Source organism: Epargyreus clarus, unplaced genomic scaffold (assembly GCF_041222505.1).
Source record: "Epargyreus clarus isolate Ecla_fem2 unplaced genomic scaffold, WU_Ecla_fem_2.2 ptg000004l, whole genome shotgun sequence".
NCBI classification, from domain to species: domain Eukaryota; kingdom Metazoa; phylum Arthropoda; class Insecta; order Lepidoptera; family Hesperiidae; genus Epargyreus; species Epargyreus clarus.
Window position 1 is genome coordinate 24,996 of NW_027332212.1, and position 23,088 is coordinate 48,083.

The following is a 23,088-nucleotide window of genomic DNA, read 5'->3' on the forward strand; positions in this document are numbered from 1 at the left end:
AGTTACGCGGCAGGTGTCCGGGCGCGCAAAAATCTGACTTCTTTAGGTGTAACAACGTAAAAAGCCCCTATAATTTGTACTTGTAATATAAACTTATAATTATAGCCTTCGAGTTTTTAGACGTAACAAGTTATTAAAGTGTCTAAGTTTTAGGACCAATCCGTGTAGCAGCGGCGTAATTTATTAATTAAAACTAATTGGGTCGGCACAGTTGGAAAGTTTGTTTAAGAAACGGGAAAGATGTTTCCAGTGAACATTTTCTTTTCCAATAGCAGTATCATATTGTGTAAGTCGTTTCGCTAAGCGGTAGTTCACTTTCGTACGATGTATACTACTCGATTGTTGTATTACTTGAAGTTAATTACTGTTTAACTTCAAGTAATACAATATCTGTTTAAAGATAATGTACATAAATATTATTATTTACTACAAACCTTTATAACAAACGGGTCTGTTTGTGAAAAGCATTTAATATCCAAAATCGGGATTGTAGCAATTAATTTTATAATTGTCACACAAAATAAACTTGGAGCTTATTGTAAATTACTCTTATTAGTTAAATTATAAAGTAATAATATTGTCAGGAAAATCTCGCCAGGAAATTATTTAAAAACAACGTTTATAAACCGAGAACATTTAACTTCACAATTTTACTTTACTAAGGGCCGATTTTTCAATCCTCAGTTAGTGGACTTTATCTATCGAATAAAATTAATTTGACAGATAATAAGAAAGACGTGTATGTCAATGTAAAACATACACATTTAAAGTGAAATTAGCAACAGAAATGCATAGATAACAGATAGATAGCTACTGCTCGGATAAAAAATTTTTACTCCTTTGTTAAACAGCCAGTTAATTTTACACGTCAGTTAACTATCTGGAGAGTAATTTGAGAATTGAAAAATCGGCCCTAAGTTCACAAAATAACAAGTATAGATAGTATAGTAAATTATAGATTCGACAACAAAAGTGGCAGAGTAATGTCGCCCAGAAGGCTATCTACAGTGCCTTTTTATACGCCCCTTTTTAGTTAATTCCCTCATTTGACAATTAAATTCTCTATCTTCTGTTGACGTTTCTAACAATATTATATAAAAAGTCTTAGGAATAATTACGCTGACTTTTATAGCCAACGCTTGAGAGTAAAGGCAAGTCAAGTCAAAGTCAGTCAAGTCAGCGGACCAACCGGGCCAGTCGAGTCAGTCCGACTGCGTTGGATGTCTACAAAACATGCACCCAGAGAACGCGCTTTAGAATTTCAAGTCAGCTACGCAGTAACTGTAGCAGTTGCGTTCTACGTGACATGTGCTACGATTCGTAGCGGTGCTATGCTTTACAGAAAAGCTTTAAACAACCATATTTGATATTGATACACCGCTGGTAAGAAACGTATTTTATGGTATAGTTTAATATGTTAGCATACTTATTGAATTAAATTTAAATATATTTAAGTAAAGACGTTAAACTAAAACTTCTATCAAGCCATGGAATCTTCCGTTTAAAATATTCGTTTTAACAATAAAATAATAAAATATGTTATATTCTGCATAGTATTCTTTGAATATATATTTTCATATTTCACTTACTGACTTACATACAAAGGTTAAGTGTTTTGCTCGTTAAAGTGACATCTTGCAAAGTCTTCAGCCTCTGTTAGCACATTATAAATGTAGCGGCATGGGAACTTCATATGCTTTGTAACTTGCAACTCTGATTTACTGCAATAAAATGTTAAAAGTTTTATTTCATCAAATTATTTTAAGTATAGTAGTAGGTTGTTATAAAGGGGAAATTAATTCATGAGGAATCTGAATGATCGTAACTCAAAGATACTACGAGTTACTCACGGTCCAAATCGTTCCACAAACCAAAGATACCAGAAAAAGAAGAAATTATTTTATGAATCGTTTTAATTATTATTTAAAGGAATTCTGATGGAAAAGTTTTACAGCTCAATGAGTGGATTGAAGCCGGTTATTACAGGCTTAATCAACACGGCAACGTTCAGTGAGTTCTACGGGCTGAGAACTTTGTTCCGAGACTTACCTCAAGTTATAAATACATAATATTCATTTAAACTTCGTTGATATATCTGACATAAATAAGTATTACATATTATAAATACACAATATTTAATTTATTACGATTTAATTTGTTTCATTATTTAAAACATTTTGAAGTCAAAATTCATACGGATTGAAACAAAATTGAAGATGTTTTAAATAAGTTTTTAAGATTTAACTGCTAATCAGTATGACAATAGTTATCGGCAACAATAAACAAGATGTGACAATTGTTGTGAAATATATAGTAGAGAACATGTTACCATCGGGAGATATTAATCCTGCAGGAACACCCATTCTTTACGAGTGAGCGAGCGCAGATATCCGCAGTTATATGATAGAGAAAGCGTATAATTTATGCCTCTTCTTTATTATAATACATGTTTTGAAGATTAATCAGTCGTTACTAAAATTAGTAAGTACTTTAAGATTTCTTCAGTAGAAAGTTGTTATTCTGTTAAAAATTCTAGTTTCCTGTACGAGAGATTTCCTGCAAAGCCGGTTGTATCGGAATTATTCTTTTATTTCTTCGGCCAGTTCCCGTCGCCCGCTCGCACGAACCAATTACCCCCATTCGCTCTCGTTTGTTGTTCTCACCACACTCTTACTAGTTTTGTAGTCGATTGTTTGATAGAACATGTCTTCAGATTAATGTCAGAGGATTTAAGGCTGATGTTTTGTAACCATATCGTCATTTATTGTTGAGAGACACAAGTGAAAACTATTTTATGTATATTTTATCTATAGTTAAAGTTGAACAAGTGTTTTAAGAGTATCTCTTAAATGATAGTTAATAATATTTTATCTCATTCCTTTTAATTATTCTTACAATTAAATCTAGAAATTAAGCTTCAAATAATAGAGCTTCAAATAATGGTAAAGTCGTACAATGATTTTAAGTATCAGAATTTTCGCCAAGTTGTATTATTAACGAGGACGATGTCATTCAAAAGGGCAGACGGCTTCAATAAAAGTAAGAGGTGTTTCTTTCATTCAATGATGGAAACAAGTAATAAGTCGTAGACAACTTCGTTTTTCAGTGTCTTTATCGTGATACTTTAGTGTTTTTACGTCAGTCTATAGTGTATACATATTTTATGTATCGTTCAATAATTCACCGCTGCACAGATTTGATCTTCTTCGACGTTCAAATCTAGTTCGCCTATTCCTCAAAACAAGTTTGCATAAACGTTATTCCCAGTATTCTAACCGAAAACAGTCCAGTTCAGAAAGATGATTGTTCGCATTCAAAAGTGACGTCTGGCACGTGTGCATGAAGAATGAGGAGCTAAACCGAAAATAACAGCGTATTTGGAATTTTGCGACACTGTTTAAGTATAATATACGAGTAAATTCATAAGGTAAATTGACTTAAGTATTTTTCTAGGATTTCACGTGATTAAAATTCACTATTTTTTTTATTTTTAAACCCAATGAATTAAGTGTGTGGGAATTTGAAATCTGAAAAAAAAAACCATTTTTACTACAGCAATATCAAGTGTATAGTTATCTTTTAATGTGATGTAAGTGCAGGAAATAAAAGGTTTCTACTGTCTGTAAATTACGTTTATTTGGACAGAAATCTTCGTAAAATATATCTTAGATCATATGGCCTTCGCAGCCCGACTTCACGGAGTAGTTGAAATAATGTTTATTTAAATATAAGATGAACAACGATAATATTGATACTGTGTACGCAAGATAAATTCGTCTTAAAGCAAGCTAGGCTTGTACATAAATCTACTGCCAAATGCTGCTTGTGCCAACTTGATGCTACGTTCCACTGATAAAGTAACCGCAACACACTTTGGAAAATTGAATCTAATGCAAATAATTATACATAACCGTACTTCCGAGTTATAAATAGTAGATACTTTAAATTATATTTTTTTTAAAGATTTTCTTATACTGCTTATTAGAAATAAAAATATTACACGATGATGTATGATGATTAAATGATGATGCTGATGATTAAAGTTTTATTTAAGGGCTTTAATTTAATTTCATGTCGACCTCCACATAAAATATAGGAAACTTAACAAAGTCGTAGGTCAAGTTGTTTTTATTATATTATTTTTTGTAATTACTTTTGAAATTACCTTTGGAAAATTATTCACAATACACACTAAATATGTTATATTATAATTAAATAGCTACCATCATGAAGTTTCGGCAGTGACCCGAGCAAACGTAATATATTTTTATAAGATCACGAGTCGTGGACAAAGAGACGCCGCTGATACGCGAAACGTTTCTCACCGAGCCAGCCCTGCTAACGTACCTACTACCTATTTAGATACCAAAGAGGTAACCTAATCTTTTGTTACGCCGTTTAATGAGGTAAATGGTAAAATAAATGAAGTAACGCCGCGGATATGTGACACTTTAGTTGTAAGCGTATTTAGCATGTAAAGCGGCGAGGGCGGCGAGGGCGGCGCCCGCTCGGCGCTGCCCTACGATTTACTGCACAATACGCTCCCAACATATGAATACAATATGTGCGTAGTTCGCAATAACAGAGAAAGGACGGCCCGCAAAATTATATTGAAAGCAAAATAAATAAAAAAGCAAATAAAATCATAGTCCACTATAATTTTATTTGCTTTTTTATTTATTTTGTATCATACGGAACATATCCATGTGTTCCGTATGATACATATGTATGATACATATGCTATATTATAGAGTAATTGGGACTTCATTTATTAGTCTAGTAAATTTCTATTTATTCGGACAAAGATATAATATTCAGTTTGATACTACCCAGTGAAAGTCAAATAATAACACATTAATTAACACATTTAATTACTAGTATTCCTAACTACTTTGTAATACATGCTTAGAGTTAGAGTATAGTAAAGGAATCTTTGTGTTTCAATCAGAAATGTACCTATCAGGTATTTAGTGTAATGTAACGGGAATAGGTTCGAAATTGTGACCTCGTGGCCCCGTAGCCCGGCGCCGTGTGGTATAAATAATGCTGGCACCTGCGGCGTGCGGCGCTCGCTCGGACTGCCGATGCTTTTAAATAAATGTCCCGGTGTTACAAAGTATATTCTCAATATTGCCAGGAGGTATGGATGTTTGTGTAACATTAAATTGCAGATGTCTGCTCGTTAAATTCTGCAGACTTCGCCGCGATTATATATTTTGAGGTTCAGCATGTAACGAATCGTGATTTAGTATATTTGCCTGAGTTGTTTGCGGCTTCACTTTGAGTGTGATTGGAAGTTTGTTAGGCGGCACCGCAGATGAACCTGTGAAACAACAGCAACCGAAAAGAGGAACTTATTAATGATTGTACTAGCTGTGTAGTTCTGTTGTATTTTGGTTTCAAAAATTGTAAAGGACGATTAACTTTTTTGAGCTGTTAATTAAGTTGTCAGGAGTAGAAATACAATCCTTGATGGACTTATTTTTGGGGTTTATCATATATTTAGGATAGCCGCTCTCAGTTAAGTTTTTGTGGTGCAACTGGCCGGAATGAATAATTTGCGCCGAGCCCTGCGTAAATATTTAAGGGGCCTTTCTTTGTATTCAAAGAACATTATTCTGTTCGTTAGCGGCAGAGGTCGTAGAGCAATTAACCCTGTAGGAACCTTCTGTAGGCGTTGCATATAGGAAAAGGTTTTTACGTCCTTAATTATATATACCTAATATACAATACGGTCTGTGAATATAAGTATTAACAAATAGGAACCTTTTCGTCTTGACATGATTGAGTTGAATCGCCTTAAAATAACTGTCTCATTGTTACCACATCATTCAAATAAGAACAGTAGCGTTTAATACCTTTGTTATGGGGTACGATAGGAATAGCGGGCTCTACGGGTTGAACTATGTTCTATTACCTTTCATACCAGTGGTATATACCAGTATTAAATTAATAATAATCTAAGCCTATTAATTTTAAAATAATGGTTTCCACATTAAATATAGATTAGTCACAAATATATTACAGTAACAACTTGCGACACTAAAGGTTATAAACTTAGTATGTGTGTATGTATTGAGTATTACTGTTTCATGGCAATACTAAGGGGATCATGAATAATGAATAAAACAGTGTATATACGAGTAATTTATGACGTTTCTCCTGAGTTCGAGAGAATCTTGAAGGTTGAAGACAAGTATAGTGCTCCCCGAAGCCAAATAAAAGTACGTGGGTATTACTTTGACAAATGTTAAAAATGTTATTATGTATTGATAAGTTAATCTATAGACAGACCGTGGCGGTTATATTAACCTGTGTCGTACGTGATTTAAAGTTTTTAACTTTTGTGAATACATTTATCGATCTTTGTATATTATTAATAATAAATATATTTTTGTTTATCTATTCACAAACCTTACGTCCTAAGTTACAATAAAATAACCTTAAGTGAGAGTCTGGAGTCCATGGATAGATTTTTGAAGGTGGTAGAACCCTCTGTGGTTCGACTCCGGTGGCACTACTGCCACATCTATTTCTGTCTCATAATAGCGGAGTTAAGCGCTGCTGTGTTCTGGTTTGAAGGGTGTGGTAAGGGAGACGTACTTTTCCGAGGCGTTTCGGCTTAGTTATCAGGCATAGCGGCGCATCGTGGCCGGCTGCAGGTAGGAATATCTAATTCTATCTGGGGTTGATTACAGATGTCCATGGGCGGCGGTAGCCATTTACCATCAGGTGGACTGCATGCTCGACTCGTCTGCTACTCCTATATTATAAAAAACACCTGTACTGAACTTCCTCCCGACGTATTCCCAGAGCGCTATGACAAGGGACTCTTTAAAAAAAGGTGCAAAGAGAGCTCTCTTTCAAAGTCGGCGATGCATTGGCGACTCCTCTGGTGTTGCAAATGTCCATAGGCGACGTTAACTACTTTTCATCGGGTAGCGCGTTTGGTTCAAAGTTATCGTCAGGTTCAAATATATAAAAAAAAGATATTTTTATTATTATTATTAAAGAATAAATTTAATTTTCTTCTCCATAACGAAACACCTTGTTAAGTGGTAGTTGTACTGACATTCAAAAAGTTCTCCGTAAAGAACCTTTTTTGAATAAAAAAATGATTTGATCTGATTTCATTAAAGCCAAATTCTATCTTAGCAGTTTACCGGCAACACAATGTAGGTGCGATCCGAGGACATTATGTAAATGAACTTGCACTACAGTGTGTTTGTGTACAAACATGTCCTAACGTCTCCCGGCGCTAATGGACCGCGGAGCGATGCCCGGTAAGATGCCCGGAGGCGTTCAATGACGGTCATGGACTGCTTTCACAGGTACAGCTTTGTATTTCAATCGTGCTACAACATCGATTCTATCTTATCGTAGCGTTCATGATTGTTTTCCAGTTGGAATATTATAGCGTTTCAACGTAATATTCATTTTGTCGCTGGCCTTGGTATGAGACTAAAATTATATTTGGGGTTACTAACAAAGTCTGTGGTGTGCAGTTACAACTAACGTCCGTTGTTAATAATCAATGGTTCTATTTTTTATTTACCAAAAATGGTTGAAAATTTCTAGTATGGAGATTTTTTAAATGTGGATTGGTTGGCAATAAATTGGATAGATTTATTATAACAACAAGCTTGAATTAGGTGTTTGTAAGTACCCACTTTGCTGTTTGCTCATCAATATAATACAACAACGAGAGCATCTATTTAACTCTCCGAGGCATTGACAAAATACCTGCAAGTACAAAATGAATTTGCAGAACTTCACGTTTTCAATACGGTGCTGATGGAATTATTTAAGGCAATTTGCTCTACAAATCCAGTATAGCGATAGACTTGCCGAGTTGGTCAGCAAACAAGCTAGTAGGCACTACAAGTTTGAAATGGATTACGGTTTCAATACTTTATGCAGGTTCCGGGAGAGAGTTTGGGTTAGGAACGTCACAGTTACGACGATTTGTGTTATGCTGCGGCGCTATGTTTAAACTAACATTTGAAACATCACATATTGTTAGTACACATTACTTGCATTACAGCACTGTAATAATTTTATTACATAATCCGTGCAATGAATAATGGATGCAATTTATGTTTATTCGGTAATCCAATTGAATAATGTTAATGTGTTCCGGCGCCGGGCGCCAGCGCGCCGGCTTGTGATTTACTAGCCTTTTCTTCGACTTTGCATTTCTTTGAAGCATATACAATAATTTTATATTGTACTGTTAATTTAGATCTCTAGATTGTTTATTAAAAGAACGTATGTGTAATGGAAGAGTTTGTCTGCTTGTCACAATATAAATTTATTTATGCTTACTAAGTGGTTCCTACAGATGTCTTAGACAATTTACTATAAATTGTGGTTTGGTCATCATTATTAAATAAATTTTATTTTATTTATTTGAAAGAAATATAATTTTAGTTTATAAAAATTACATAAATGCGTGCTAATGCTACTAAGGCCATTACATATGCCACTTATTAGGGCTTATTGTGTATATTAAAGAAACAATAAACATTAAAGGTAAATAAACTTCTATAATTAACTTAATTTATATTTATAGACAGTCTGAAGATATATTAAAATGTTTGCCAACTTAAAATTACAAAGTAATCAAATAATTCACTGTCCTTACAGGCACTTGGGAGTCAACTTATTAATTTTCAAGCTTGATAGGCACTAATTAATGGGGTAATGAATAGGTACGGAGTTCGCTGAATATGAAGCTACAATATTTGTTACTTCATTCAGTAATTCTGAAGGACGTTGAATGAATTTCAATATCAATTTGTCTATATGGTCGCAAACGTATTTGTTCATATTCGTCTAAAAAGTTCTCCTTTATTTCTTTATTTTTTAATTTATTTTGTTTTTAAAAATCCTTCTACTCGTATCAAAGGGCATCAAAGAAATGGGAAATTAAGCGATAAGACTGCTTTTGTCTGGTGTTGTTTTGTTTTGTTTACCAGAGAAAAAGTAAATGAAGATTTTATGGGAATAAAAACAGTAAAACACATAATACATATCTACCTGACGCCTGATGGATGCCTATAAACATCTGCAATTAACTCCTAATACGCTTTTTTAATACTCCATTAATTAAATATTTTACTTATTTTTTATTTATTTACTCTTTATTGATCATGTTAAAACAATGTGGTGTAAAAGGCGGACTTAATGCTAAAAAGCATTTTCTCCCAGTCAACCTTAGGGATGTGCAGAAAAATTAAAGGCGGTACAACTATAGTCAAAAAAATAATAATAATAAATAGGAAATAAAATAAAATGATAATAAAATGATTAAATAAAATGAGGGGAGAAAGAGAGAGAAAAAAACAGTGAAAAGACAGGGTCAAAAACAACTGTGAAAAGAGAATTAAGTAAATGAAATTGTCTACGTTCACGAATAGGGAGCCAACGGAGCTGGCGACGAAAAGAGGAGACATGGTCGAATGCATAGACAAAAAATGAAACGTATGAAATGGTTAACAAGACGTTCAAGTTTGTTAAGAAGATCTTCGTTAATGTCAGAGTAACACACATCAGCATAATCAATGATGGGAAGGACTAGAGATTGCACAAGATACGTCTTGGTCGAAACGGGTAAAAAGTTGCTGAAACGGTTAAGTGAGCGCAGCGTTGCGTAGACCTTCCGACTAATTTCACTAACATTAGCGTTCCAGTTTAAAGTTGAATCTATAAAAAGACCTAAGTTTTTAACGACTGATGAAAAAGGGATAAAATTATTATCAAGAGTGATTTTATATATCAAAGAATTCAGTACAACTTCTAACAGAAAAAAAAAATTGGATATTATTATATAAGGGGCGTAATGTAGCTGAAGTCCTACTGCTGTCTGCCACAATAAAAAAACTTTTGTTATCTTTAAAGTTCAATTTGATTCCGTTGTAGTCTGTACTTTTCCATATGATATAAAAATTACATACAATAACCATATCATGCATACATTAATCTTTAAAACCTCTGTTGGACGTAGGCCCTTTATCTGCGCCACTCCGACCATAAATTAAAATTACTACATAAATTACAATAAATACATTAATTTACATACGTTGTTGTACGTCAGGTAGCACGTTTTCTTAATCGTTAAGTTAAGCAATAAAAAAAACGTTGTTGTCCTTATTTTTTAATGTTTAACTACATACACCACATCATGTATAGACTTGTACCCAATATTGCAAACTGGTGCAAATTGCACTTTAGATGTGAATTTCACCGGTGCCACTTCCACGCGGGTGTCAGGTGTAGTCAGTTCATTAGAATGCGAGCGAGGTCCAGCTTGTGTGGTGAGCGGGGTTGGCGCGGCGCGGCGGGGAGGGGGAGGGTTGCCACCCTGTTCATTACCTGTAAGCGATTTGCGGAACAAATCACTTTGAAGCTCGTCGTAGAGGACAACGCAATTTGGTGATGAACACGTGACAAGTGGTAGCTTTGATCTTAATTAGACATTTTGACGTTAGAGCTTCTATATTGTTGTGGGTATTTTTATTCTACGTGTACATTAAGTCATATTGATGATAAATTAAAAAAGCGACTAAAAAGTAAACGCTTTAGGTTTAAATTATTAGTGAGGAGTACAATCGATAATCGTTTAAATTTCATCACAATTATTTAGGGTTCCGCATTCAAACACTAAAAAACCAATCAGCAGATGCTTAGTACTTATACTATGCATCTGCTGTATGTCCGTCTGTTACAGGGCTCTATTCTCTTGAACCGTAATAGTTAGAGACTTAAAATTTTCCCAAAGTATTAAATTGTATAGCTTTGGTCGTTTTACTAAAATAAAAGGAGGTCCTATATAAGAAATAATAAAAAATATGGTGATGTGGAACACTCCATATGGGATTTCGACTCGTACTTGGGCAATGATTATAGACGGCCGTGCGCTGCGCCATACTCGCTGTTTGCATATCTATTTATCATTGTCATAACAAGACAAATTAAAGTAAACACTATTGTTTGTGTTCGTTGAGTGTAACTCTCACAAGAGTTTCTCCTCAGAAGGAAAATGTGATTAATTATTACCTCGTGGCTTCAGAAAAAGTTTCGCTTTAGTTAGCCGGTGTGCTCCACTCATCTTCTTTTGACACTTAAATTGGTTATTGATTTGATCACCAAGTTAGTATGGGCTTGGTATCTTTTTTAATTCATATTACATAAGAACTTATAATTTCTGTTATGAGGTACAAATAAATGTGAAAGCGGTATTGATGCCGACAATCTAACTGTCATTTGCATTAAATTTGTTACTCTGGGAATGACCCCAAGTCACTTGATAATTTATTGAAATCGGAAAGTAAACTGGGCTTACGTCCTTATTATCTGTTTTATTTAACATCTTGTTCCGTGAATCAGTTATTAGATTAGAATGGACACCACGTTCAGGAGAGGACAATTAGAGACTGCAAAGCTTAAAGTAATATTGTGATACCTAAAGTAAAAAAAAATAGTAATGTTATGTACACATGTAAAAAATAGTATTGTTATAATAAATACCACTACAAATGGGTTGATACAGATACAGGACTACTTATAATATTCTCGATATTGCATTTTTATTCGAGATACTTATAAATAATTATCGTTGAGAATGGTGCGTTGCCTATAATATTTTATTGTAAAACATTTTTACGCTTGACCGGTTTTGTGCTAGCGGAAAAATATGAAAGGGAAATACTAACATGTGCGCATATCGTCACACGGAAACGAATAGATCAAAAGAAAATTTATACACGAGTAAAGTACGAGTAAGTGATCCAATACTTAAGCTTTTCTTTGAAGTATTGAATTTACCTATAATTCGTAGTCGACAACCCATAACAACTGGGGACACAACTACTCTCAAAGTGAGGAACGCTTCGGCCATATTTCACCACACTGGCCAATTTCTACTTTACACACCTTTGAGGTTCTCTTTTTTATTTAAGAACTTTAAGGGCGTGTAGGCCTCAAAATATTTTCACACCACACCGGCCAATTTCTACTTCACACACCTTTGAGATTGTCTTTTTTTAAATAACTTTAAGGGCGTATATCGTATTAAATAACTTTAAGGGCGAAAATCGTATTAAATAACGAAAAGAAGGCGATAAAAGTAGTAAACTGGCATGGCAAGACAAAAATTTCAATAAAACTTAAAGATATCGTTAACAAAATTTATTAAGGATGCGTCGGCCTAAGGCCCAAGTACAAAATGAATGTGCCTTATTTGAGAACTGAGCATGATAACCGGAACCGGATTATCCGGCGTGATAAGAGACAGATGGGGTTCCCAGCGGCCGAGATCTGGCGGCGCCGGTCACCTGTCGCTTCCTGTTCAGAGGTTTCGCTAATGAAGTTTTACCGAATGCCCGATTTTTTATCAGATTAGCTTAATTTCGTTTTGTACAATTAAGAATCCGAATTTTTGATTAAATAATTATCATTATATATGATATAGTAGTAGCAAAGGAGCAAGCAGTTCGTTTGGTGGCTAGTGGGTTCTGTCGCCCATGGACATCTGTATTCAATCTCTGATAAGATATGAATACTACCAAGTAATATATATATATATATATGTCCAATCAAATCAAAACAATTTATTTGCCTGCTTGTTTGCTTGCTTGCTGGATGGCTTGCGTGCTTGCTTGCCTGCTTGGTCGCATGCTGGCTTTCTGGCTTGCTGCTAAGGTGGCTTGTATAATTTATTTATTAACTGCATTCGTGTTCATCGGACATATGTCCGATGACATCTTTTTAGTGTAGGTTCACAAATAACAGACTTGTGTACTATCCAGATATTTAATCATACAAAAATTCTATTTACTTCTACTCATATTTATTACTATAACTATAAATGTGCCACTCACAACTTCCAGGCTTAATGTTCCATGAAATGTCCCTAGTTCCGCTGTTCACGACTTTACTTTGTTTACCAATTTGTGCGAGATAAGCTAACTCATTTCTATAGAGTTTTTCTAGGTATCCAGAGTACTTCTGGCCATTGCTGTGAAAGAAAGTTCCTTTGCATTCAAATTACTTTTTCAGTGTAGGCAACAAAAACTGAGCCCCGGTGTAGTAGTGTAGGTAACGTATGTTGTCAGTGTGTGTATGCGTAACATTTAGGCTAAGTTAAGGTAATAGATTTAAGACAGTAATAAACTATCAATCACTCGGAACGCTCGTCTTTCAATCGTAACCCCCACACTTCATGGCGACCCTGCCAAACGCGTACCGCGTACCGCGCGTTTTTAATCGGGAATAATGTCGAATAACGAATTAATAAATTAATTAAAATATAACGGTCTGGTGAAATCACAATGGGCACCACACAGACGAAGGAAGAAACTATAATACCACAAGCGGCAGCGGGAGATGGAAAAAATGTGGCAACCTCTGATACCAGTTACTCCAGTACCAGCACCACCAATATGCTGCTTACGGTGATCGTCGTGGTGATGCTCGCTGCAGCACTATATGTGGCTTGCCGATTTTATAAGAAGACACATGAGGGTTGGATGGAGCGGCAGATGAACCAAAGGTCCTTGCGTCGAAGCCAGGCTTTAGGAGTCCTCGACAGGCGTCAGGTTCCCCAGTGTGAGCAGGTGTAGTGATGCGACAAGCCAGAAACTATTACGCTATATTCGTTCGTGACTTTTTTTTTCTTTCTTTTTACCCATAGTATGAAAAGTGAATTTATTGACTTTAATAATATGAAACTGACTCAGTGATAGTAGAATTGTGTTCTATAAAATGTGTTTTATCTTTACATCTATTATAATTACGTAGTTAATAGGTTTCAAACAATCAGCGCACATCTCAGGTAACGCATAAGATCCCATCCTAATTAGGCGAGGTATGCGAAAGCATTCCATATACGTCCGTGGATATCATGTTCGGCGAGTCTTTGTGCACTCTTTAAGATAAGTTACTTACGTTTTGAATACAAGATATAGGAATGATTATACTTTCTTACGTACAATGAGTATTTTATATGCTACTTATTTGTTACTTTTTTCTAATTATAGATTATGGGAGATGTTGTAATCAATATATATGATGAATTGTTGCTAATACGTAAATATTTAATTAAAAAAGGACAAAGTAGATATAAGTGCTCAGTAACTTTAAATAAATTTGATGAAGCTAAGAATTTATATAATAGGGCACAATTGTTGTTGTCAAAGGTGAAGGATGACGGAGATCCTGATTTAGTGACATCATTTACAGTAACATATGATAAGATTTGTAGTTTGTTTTTAGAAATTTCCCAGTTGTGTAATATTGAAAGTGAGCAAAAGTTAGACTTAAAAATGGAGTTCGATATTCGTACCGCGTGTAATTTAATTCCTTTGTTAGATGATAAAGAGGAAACCGCAAAACGATTGATTGATGCTGTAGAAATGTATGCTGAAATGTTAAATAGTGAAGGTCAAACTCTTTTGATAAAATTTGTTTTAAAAGGTCGATTGTCCGAGAATGCAAAGTTACGTGTGTCTGGTAGTTATCCTAAAGTAAGTAATTTATTAACCGATTTAAGAAAACATCTATTGACTACGAAATCTTTTACAGCTATACAATCACGTCTTCAAAATACAAACCAGGGTTGGAGGTCCGTTGAAGAATATGGTACCGAAATCGAAAAACTTTTTACGGATTTAACTATTTCGCAGGCCGAGGGTGACTCAGCAAAATATGCAATTCTAAAGCCAATAAATGAGAAAATGGCTATAAAAACTTTTTCTAACGGTTTAAAAAGTTCCAGGACGAGTATGATTGTAGCTGCCAGAAACTATGATAGCCTTAAAGACGCTATCCAAGCTGCTAAGGATGAGGAAGTAGCATCGCCTTCCACATCCTCTCGACCGGATATTCTGCAATACTCGCGAGGAGGTAGAGGTAAGCCTCGATCTTCCTCATTTCGGGGACGCACTTTTTGCTCTTATTCCGGCTACTCGCGTCCTCGGGGGTTTACGAGGGGGTACTCCCGCGTACCTTCAAACCAGCAATTAAAGCCTACTGCGTTAAGATCAGATCGTGGTAGATATAATTATAATTTTAGGAAACATGTCTCTCGTCAGACATCTAGGCGTGGTCAAAATAATAGAAGTGTTTTTGCAGTCCAATCAAATGACAGTAACACTAACAACACTAATACTAATGAGAGCGAAGGATTACAGTTTTTTCGGGATTAAAAATTATATTTTAACTTTAAATGGTCAGTGTAAATACGTGTCATTCTACATAAATAACAGAAAATATTTATTTTTATTGGATACCGGCGCATCCGTGTCAGTTATTAAAAGTGATGAATTACCTAATTTTATCAAAGTATACCGGGACGATACTATTATAAATGGTATAGGGGGTCAAATTCGTTCTTCGGGATATGTAACTCTTAGACTCGAATCAGAGAACCATGAGACTTTTCTACATAAATTTCACGTTTTCACAAAATTACCTTTAAAAACCTGTGGAATTTTAGGACTTGATTTTTTATCTACTTTTCTATGTAACATTGATTTGGCTTCTAATATTTTAACTATAAATAATAACGGTTATAAAACTTATCTACCTATTACCGATACTCCTGATATTAGTAATAGTTTAGTTTTACCAGCTAGGAGTGAATCAGTTCATTATATATACTTAAATATTGATGGTGATTTGAGTAGCGATTACATTATTTGTGCTAAAGAAATAGAGAAAGATGTTTTTGTAGCGGGAACAATAGTGAGACCAAAAAATGGTAGAATACCAGTTAGAATACTAAATGTAAAGGAAGAGGAAGTTAGGTTAAATAATTTTATGCCTGAAATTAATTGTTTAAATGAATATGACACCTTTTCTTTTCCTAAATCTAAATCAACTGTTACTAGAGCCGACAATTTACTATCATTATTAAAATTAAACCATTTAAATACTGAAGAAAAGAGTTCTATTGAAGCAATTTGTTCAAAATATTCAGATATATTTTTCTTACCGGGAGATAAACTCTCTACAACGAATATTTATGAGCAATCTATAACACTTAAACCAAATGTTAGTCCAATTTATGTCAAACCTTACAGGTTACCTCAATCAATGAAACCAGAAATTGATAAAAAAATAAAGCAAATGCTACAAGATGACATTATAGAGGAAACTGCAAGTGAATGGTCTAGTCCAGTACTATTGGTACCTAAAAAATCTGACGGTTGTAAGAAGTGGCGTTTGGTAGTAGACTATAGAAAACTTAATGATGTTATAGTCGATGATAAGTTTCCACTACCAAACATTACCGACATCTTAGATTCACTTTCGGGATCAATCTATTACACTCATTTAGATTTAAGTCAGGGTTATTTCCAAGTCAGTTTATCACCTGATAGTCGTAAATATACTGCATTTACTACTAGCACAGGCCAATATCAGTTAAAACGTCTTCCTATGGGACTTAAAACTTCGTGTAGTAATTTTAGTAGAGTTATGTCAATAGCTATGTCTGGTCTATCGTATGAAAAATGCTTTATCTATTTAGACGATTTAATTATTTTTGGAAGAAATTTAGAAATTCATAACAGAAATTTGATTGATGTATTTGAACGACTCAGAAAAGTTAACTTAAAGTTGAATCCACAAAAGTGTCAATTTTTAAAAAAGGAAATTTTGTACCTTGGACATCTTGTTTCTGCTGAAGGTGTATTGCCTGATCCAGAGAAAACAAGAATTTTGCAAAATTATCCCGTTCCTAAAAACGTTGATGAAATCAAAAGATTTGTTGCATTTTGTAACTACTATCGTAAATTTGTACCAAATTTTGCCGAAATAACTATGCCTTTAAATAAACTGTGTCGTAAAAATTCTATTTTTAATTGGACAAATGAATGCCAAAAATCCTTTGAATTCCTTAAAAAATCTTTAATTACTCCACCGATTCTTCAATACCCCGATTTTTCTGACGAAAACGAATTTATTGTACAGACTGATGCATCGGGTACAGCTATTGGCGCAACGCTATGCAATAAAGACCTAAGACCTGTAGCTTATGCTAGTAGACCACTCAATAAGAATGAATTAAACTACCCTACAATTCAAAAAGAACTTGCTGCTATAGTTTGGGCTGTAAAATATTACAGACCATATCTGTATGGCAGACATTTCACAATAATGACGGATCACAGACCATTGGTGTATTTATTCGGAATGAAAGATCCCTCAAGTAGATTGTTAAAGTTTCGTTTATGCCTTGAGGAATATGACTTTAAAATTGTATATGTGCGAGGAAAAGATAACGTAGTAGCGGATGCATTATCTAGAATTTGTTGCACTTCAGATGAACTTAGAAGGATGAACGAGAAAATTTCGGAAGTGAATGTTATGACTAGAGCTCGATCGAGGAAAATGGAAGAGAATAGAATGATTGATCCGCGTAGTTTTAATAAATCTACTGATGATAGGTGTGGCCAGCCAAGAATCGTAGAGTTATTAAGAAAACCGCGTAATTTGGTTGAAATGGTTTTATTAGAAAATGTTAAAATACATGAGTATAGGAAGAAGAAATTAATTATAGAAGAAGAAGATTGTTTTGCATTTATTCCTAGTAGAATGATGTTATGTATAAATCTTAACTTTAGGGCACAATTCTCGCGAGCCGAATTTGTGATAAAGTTAGAGAATTTTTGTAATAAAATGCAAATAAAGGAGATTTGCATTATAAAAGATAATCGAAATAAAGAATTTATAAAAGGTTTATGTAAAGAACTGCAATCTTTAACCACGTGGACAGGTCCAAAAGTATGCATACTAAGAGGAGTTGAAAGAGTTGACGATGAACAAGTTAAAAAGTTTATTTTGCGTGATTTTCATCTTTTACCTACTAGCGGACATGCTGGAGCACGTCGAATGACCAATAACATTAAAAGAAGGTTTTATTGGTCTAGTCTCGAACAAGACGTACTTGACTTTGTTAAAAATTGCCCTAAGTGCCAAAAGACGAAATATAGTAGGTATACAAAACAACCTATGACCATAACTACAACAGCGACAGCTGCTTTTCAAAAAATATTTTTAGATCTTGTGGGTCCTATGGATAGGGATGAGAATGGAAATTGTTATATCCTCACCATTCAATGTGAACTGACTAAGTTCATTGAGGCTTATCCTATTAGAAATAAAGAAGCAGTAACTGTGGCGCAATCGTTTGTAGAAAACTTTATTTTACGATACGGAATACCTAACATTATAGCAACCGATAGAGGTTCGGAATTTGTTTCTGCAACAATGATTGAAGTGTGTAGACTTCTTGAAATAGAAAAATTAACATCTACTGCATACCATCATCAATCAATCGGTTCGCTTGAAAATTCGCACAAACATCTAGCTGCATTTTTAAGAAATTATTGTGACAAAAATGTTTATGAATGGACTCATTGGTTACCATTCTGGTGTTTCAGTTATAATAACACAGTCCATACTGAAACAAAATATTCGCCGTTCGAACTTGTATTTGGTAGAGCGTGCAATATTCCTAATAATTTAGATAATAATAATGTGGATCCACTGTATAATGTAGATAATTATGCATTAGATTTAAGATATAGGCTACAGATAGCATTAAAAGATGCTAGAAGTAATTTAATTAGTAGTAAGGAAAAAAGAAAAGAAGTTTATGATAAGAAAATTAATCCTGTTAGTTATAAGAAAAATGATTTAGTTTTACTTAAAAATGAAGGTGTACGTAAGAAATTAGATAATATTTTTGAAGGTCCATTCGTTGTATTAGAGGATATGGGCCCAAATGTCAAAATTCTAATTAAAAATAAGCAGGAGATAGTACATAAGGATAGAACAAAGTTGTTCCATAACTGATGGAATAAAATAGTTATTATATAATTAGTTTATATATAATATGTATTACGTTTAACAAAAAAAACAAACATTACATTTGTTTTTTTTTTCTTTTCACCCCTGGAGGTGTAGTAGTGTAGGTAACGTATGTTGTCAGTGTGTGTATGCGTAACATTTAGGCTAAGTTAAGGTAATAGATTTAAGACAGTAATAAACTATCAATCACTCGGAACGCTCGTCTTTCAATCGTAACCCCCACACTTCACCCGGAAATGTGTGTCGGATGGCTCGTTGCCAACCATTTGTATTTTCAGACGTATTTTTATTGAAGCATCTCTCAGGTTGATGTCGGGACGAGGATCGTAGCGAGTCGAACATAACAATGTAAGTTTTTTGAATCTTGTGCACTAACGATTATGAAATTTTCTGTTCGATATGAATATTTTAACGAAACGTTTATGCGAATTGAAAAAAATATGTAAGTTGCTCAGGTTGCTAAGTTTTAAGTTGTTAGTTCCTTTAATGATAAAAACAGTAATATTAACCTATTTATTTATTTGAATTTTGTAAACACTTAAGTTTTTCAAGTATTTGATCCTTATTTTGTATAAAGAAATTTACTTTATGTAGATATTTATAAGTATATAATATCACAATGTGATTGTACTGGTACACATGTTATTTTTGCAGTTATTTATTATACCCATATCAAGAACTGACGCCTTTTGTGCGTTTGTGCGGGCTTCGTTGTTGTAAAGAAAAATGTTTGGCTTTAGTGTGTGTTGACACGGAAATCCGGCGGCGTGAAGAATGACGGAAGACGTACAACCCGTCGCCCCAGCCGCCCGCCCGGCCGTCCGCCCAGCCGCCCGCCCCGAACGCCCGCCCGGACGCCCGCCCGGACGCCCGCGCCAGCGCCCGCCCGCGCGATGTTTTCATAATTCGCGTTTTTTGTTGCGTAAAATGAGATTGATTTAACTTTGACATTTAGTTTTGTCATCTTGTTTAGTATAGTAACCTAATGCTTGTGTTAAGCTTGCTAAGCTTCGAAGAACTTTTCCATGTAATATTATACCATCTTTTGCTATATTTTTTCTCTATTCATATCCCGCAACTTATTTTGAATTTATAGTACGTAATATTCTTTAGGGTCGTATTCTTTAGTAGACGGTTTTCTACAGAAAACCTATAACAGAATCTAATTTATGTTATCATCACGTCATAAGCAAGAGGTCTACCAAGCTTGGGCATCAGCGCACGCGTGCAGGGATCCGAAGACCTCCGAGCTACGAACCGCACTTAACGCTGCCTCCCGTTCAGCGAAGAAGTATATGGCCAAGGCGAAGTCTAGGCACATTGGCAGAATTGGCGAGCGACTACTTGGTTACCCCTCCGGGAGTCGAGCCTTCTGGTCGCTGGCCAAAGCTGTCCAGGGTAATTTCTGTCGCTCCTCACTACCGCCCCTGCGGAAATGAGACGACTCTCTGGCCCACACGGCAAAGGGGAAAGCCGATCTTCTGGGCACCCTCTTTGCCTCAAACTCGACTCTCGATGACAAGGGGGCCACACCGCCGACCATCCCGCGGTGTGAGGGCTCTTTGCCTAATATACGCTTTACGCAGAAAGCTGTCAGGCGAGCTCTATTGTCCCTTGATGTCAAGAAGTCGAGTGGGCTGGATGAAATCCCCGCAGTGGTGCTGAGGACGTGTGCTCCCGAGTTGACTCCCGTCTTAACGCGCTTATTCTCACTTTCCTATACCACAGGTCAAGTACCGTCTTCGTGGAAGGTAGCCCTCGTTCACCCGATTCCCAAAAAGGGTGACCGCAGTGACCCGGCCAATTACAGGCCTATTGCGATAACCTCCCTGCTTTCAAAGGTAATGGAGCGTGTGGTTAATACCCAGCTTCTGAGGTACCTCGAGGATCGCCAGCTGATCAGCGATCACCAATATGGTTTCCGCAAGGGCCGTTCAGCTGGTGATCTTCTGGTGTACCTCACACATCGGTGAGCGCAAGCCGTTGAGAGTAATGGTGAGGCGTTGGCGGTTAGCCTGGATATCGCAAAGGCCTTTGACCGGGTCTGGCATAGGGCCCTTCTCGCGAAGCTTCCATCTTACGGTCTTCCCGAGAGGTTGTGCGCATGGACAGCCAGTTTTCTGTCTGAGCGGCAAATCAAAGTCGTAGTTGACGGGTGCTGCTCAGACACAAAGCTTGTTAACGCCGGCGTCTGTCAGGGCTCTGTCCTCTCTCCCACACTATTCATTCTGCATATCAATGACATGTTGCAAAAAACTGGCAGCATTCATTGCTATGCGGATGATAGTACGGGAGATGCTGTGTACACAGGCCGTGCAAATACCTCTCGGACTCTCGTGGAGGAAAGTAGAAACCGACTTGTGTCTGAAATCGAGGACTCTCTGGAGCAAGTCTTGACATGGGGTCGACTTAACCTTGTTGGGTTCAATCCTACGAAGACACAAGTCTGCGCGTTTACCGCTAAAAAAACCCCATTCGTCATAGCGCCACGGTTCCAAGGAATTCCACTCACCATTAATAAAAGTATAGGGATCCTAGGAGTTGACATATCGTGTGATGTGCAGTACCGGGGTCATTTGGACGTTAAGGCGAAGTTGGCGTCAAGAAAGCTGGGCGTCTTGAACAGAGCGAAGCAGTACTTCACTGCGGGGCAACTGCTTCTGCTTTATAAGGCGCAAGTAAGACCCCACATGGAGTACTGCTCACATCTCTGGGCAGGGGCGCCCCAATACCAACTTAACCCACTTGACTGCGTGCAGAAACGCGCAATACGAATCGTCAACGATCCGAGGATCTCCGATCGGCTAGAACCTTTAAGTTTACGGAGGGACATAGGTTCCTTCTGCGTGTTCTACCGGCTTTATAATGGTGAGTGTTCCGAGGACCTATTTGACCTGATGCCTACGTCACCATTCCTCCATCGCACCACTCGCCGAAGGATGAAGTTCCATCCACACCAACTGGACTCGTGGCGGTCCTCCACGGTTCGGTTTGCACGGACGTTCTTGCCACGGACGTGTAAGATGTGGAATGAGCTTCCTCTCGAGGTATTCCCGGAGCGCTATGACATGGGGCTCTTCAAAAAAGGTGCAAAAAGAGCTCTCTTTCAAAGCCGGCGATGCATTGGCGACTCCTCTGGTGTTGCAAATGTCCATAGGCGACGTTAACTACTTTCCATCAGGAACGAGTAGCACGTCTGCTTTATCGTCAGGTTCAAATATAAAAAAACAAAAAAAAAAAATGTTAATGTAAAAGGCAATTTTATTTTGTGTTGTTTGAATAATAATTGTTCTGTTTACAATCATTTTTCTTATAGATTTCATATATAGAGATTTCAGATATAGAACACAAAGATAAAAACACGTTTTAATACACGATAAATACACATATTTAGCGCATTTCATACCTTCCTTATTGCGCATTGAGATTTTAGTCAAAAGACATACGTGAGGATTTAGGGTGGTAGCAGACGTATTGATTTCGAATTATTTTTCAGCAAGAGACAATTGCTCATCTGTTGGCTCCTACTTGTATTCAAATTCAAATAAAGGAAGAATCCTAACCGACATTTTGTTAACCAGTTGTTCCCTGACGAATAAACTCTAATGCCTGTAATAAATATTTCTATCATAATCGCGACTGACACTCATAAAAACATTATGTAGGTAATTTATGTTCTATAATTGGCTGTTTAAATTGTCAACTGTTTCGAGAAGCTCCGGGTTAAAGATAAAATCCAATTATAATATTTTTACACATTTTTCCTTATTTAAACCCGTCACGTAGAACCCAATATGACGTGTGCTCTGACCCCGGGGAGGGTTCAGATTTCCAATATCTCGCGTCTCGGCGCTGCAGCTGCAAATAATTCGCGGGAATATCGCAGAATATGTCATAATATCGGAGACAAAGCTACCTCTCAGCGCAGTGCTGCAATATCCTCTTATAGAAAAATCTTTTATTTTCATTTTCAACAACTGGGCCGTAAAATTTTATTAAATATATTTTTTTATTATTTTGTAGCAAACGATGTTTTACTTTAAACATTATTAAAAGACAAATGTTTACTATACGTGTTTACTACAAAGCCTTTGAAAAGATGTGCTTGAGATTCAACTCCTAGACTATCGAGATCCAAAGTCTAAGTTCGTATATCTAGGATATCATTGCTTTCCTATCGCTTATTTCAAAACATATTTTTAATCTATGTAT

General features: G+C 35.9%; 1 protein-coding gene across 1 annotated transcript in view; it reads right to left on the reverse strand.

The window, feature by feature from the left end:
* Nucleotides 1-10,156: 10,156 nt before the first annotated feature.
* The window catches only part of LOC140757069 (uncharacterized), a 158,281-nt gene continuing 145,349 nt past the window's right edge, over nt 10,157-23,088 (reverse strand). Inside the window, exons 38-39 of the mRNA XM_073092609.1 lie at nt 11,059-11,122; nt 10,157-10,374 (exon numbers count right to left, since the gene is read on the reverse strand). Coding sequence (XP_072948710.1) covers nt 10,157-10,374; nt 11,059-11,122 — 282 coding nt within the window. The remainder of the gene's footprint in view (nt 10,375-11,058; nt 11,123-23,088) is intronic.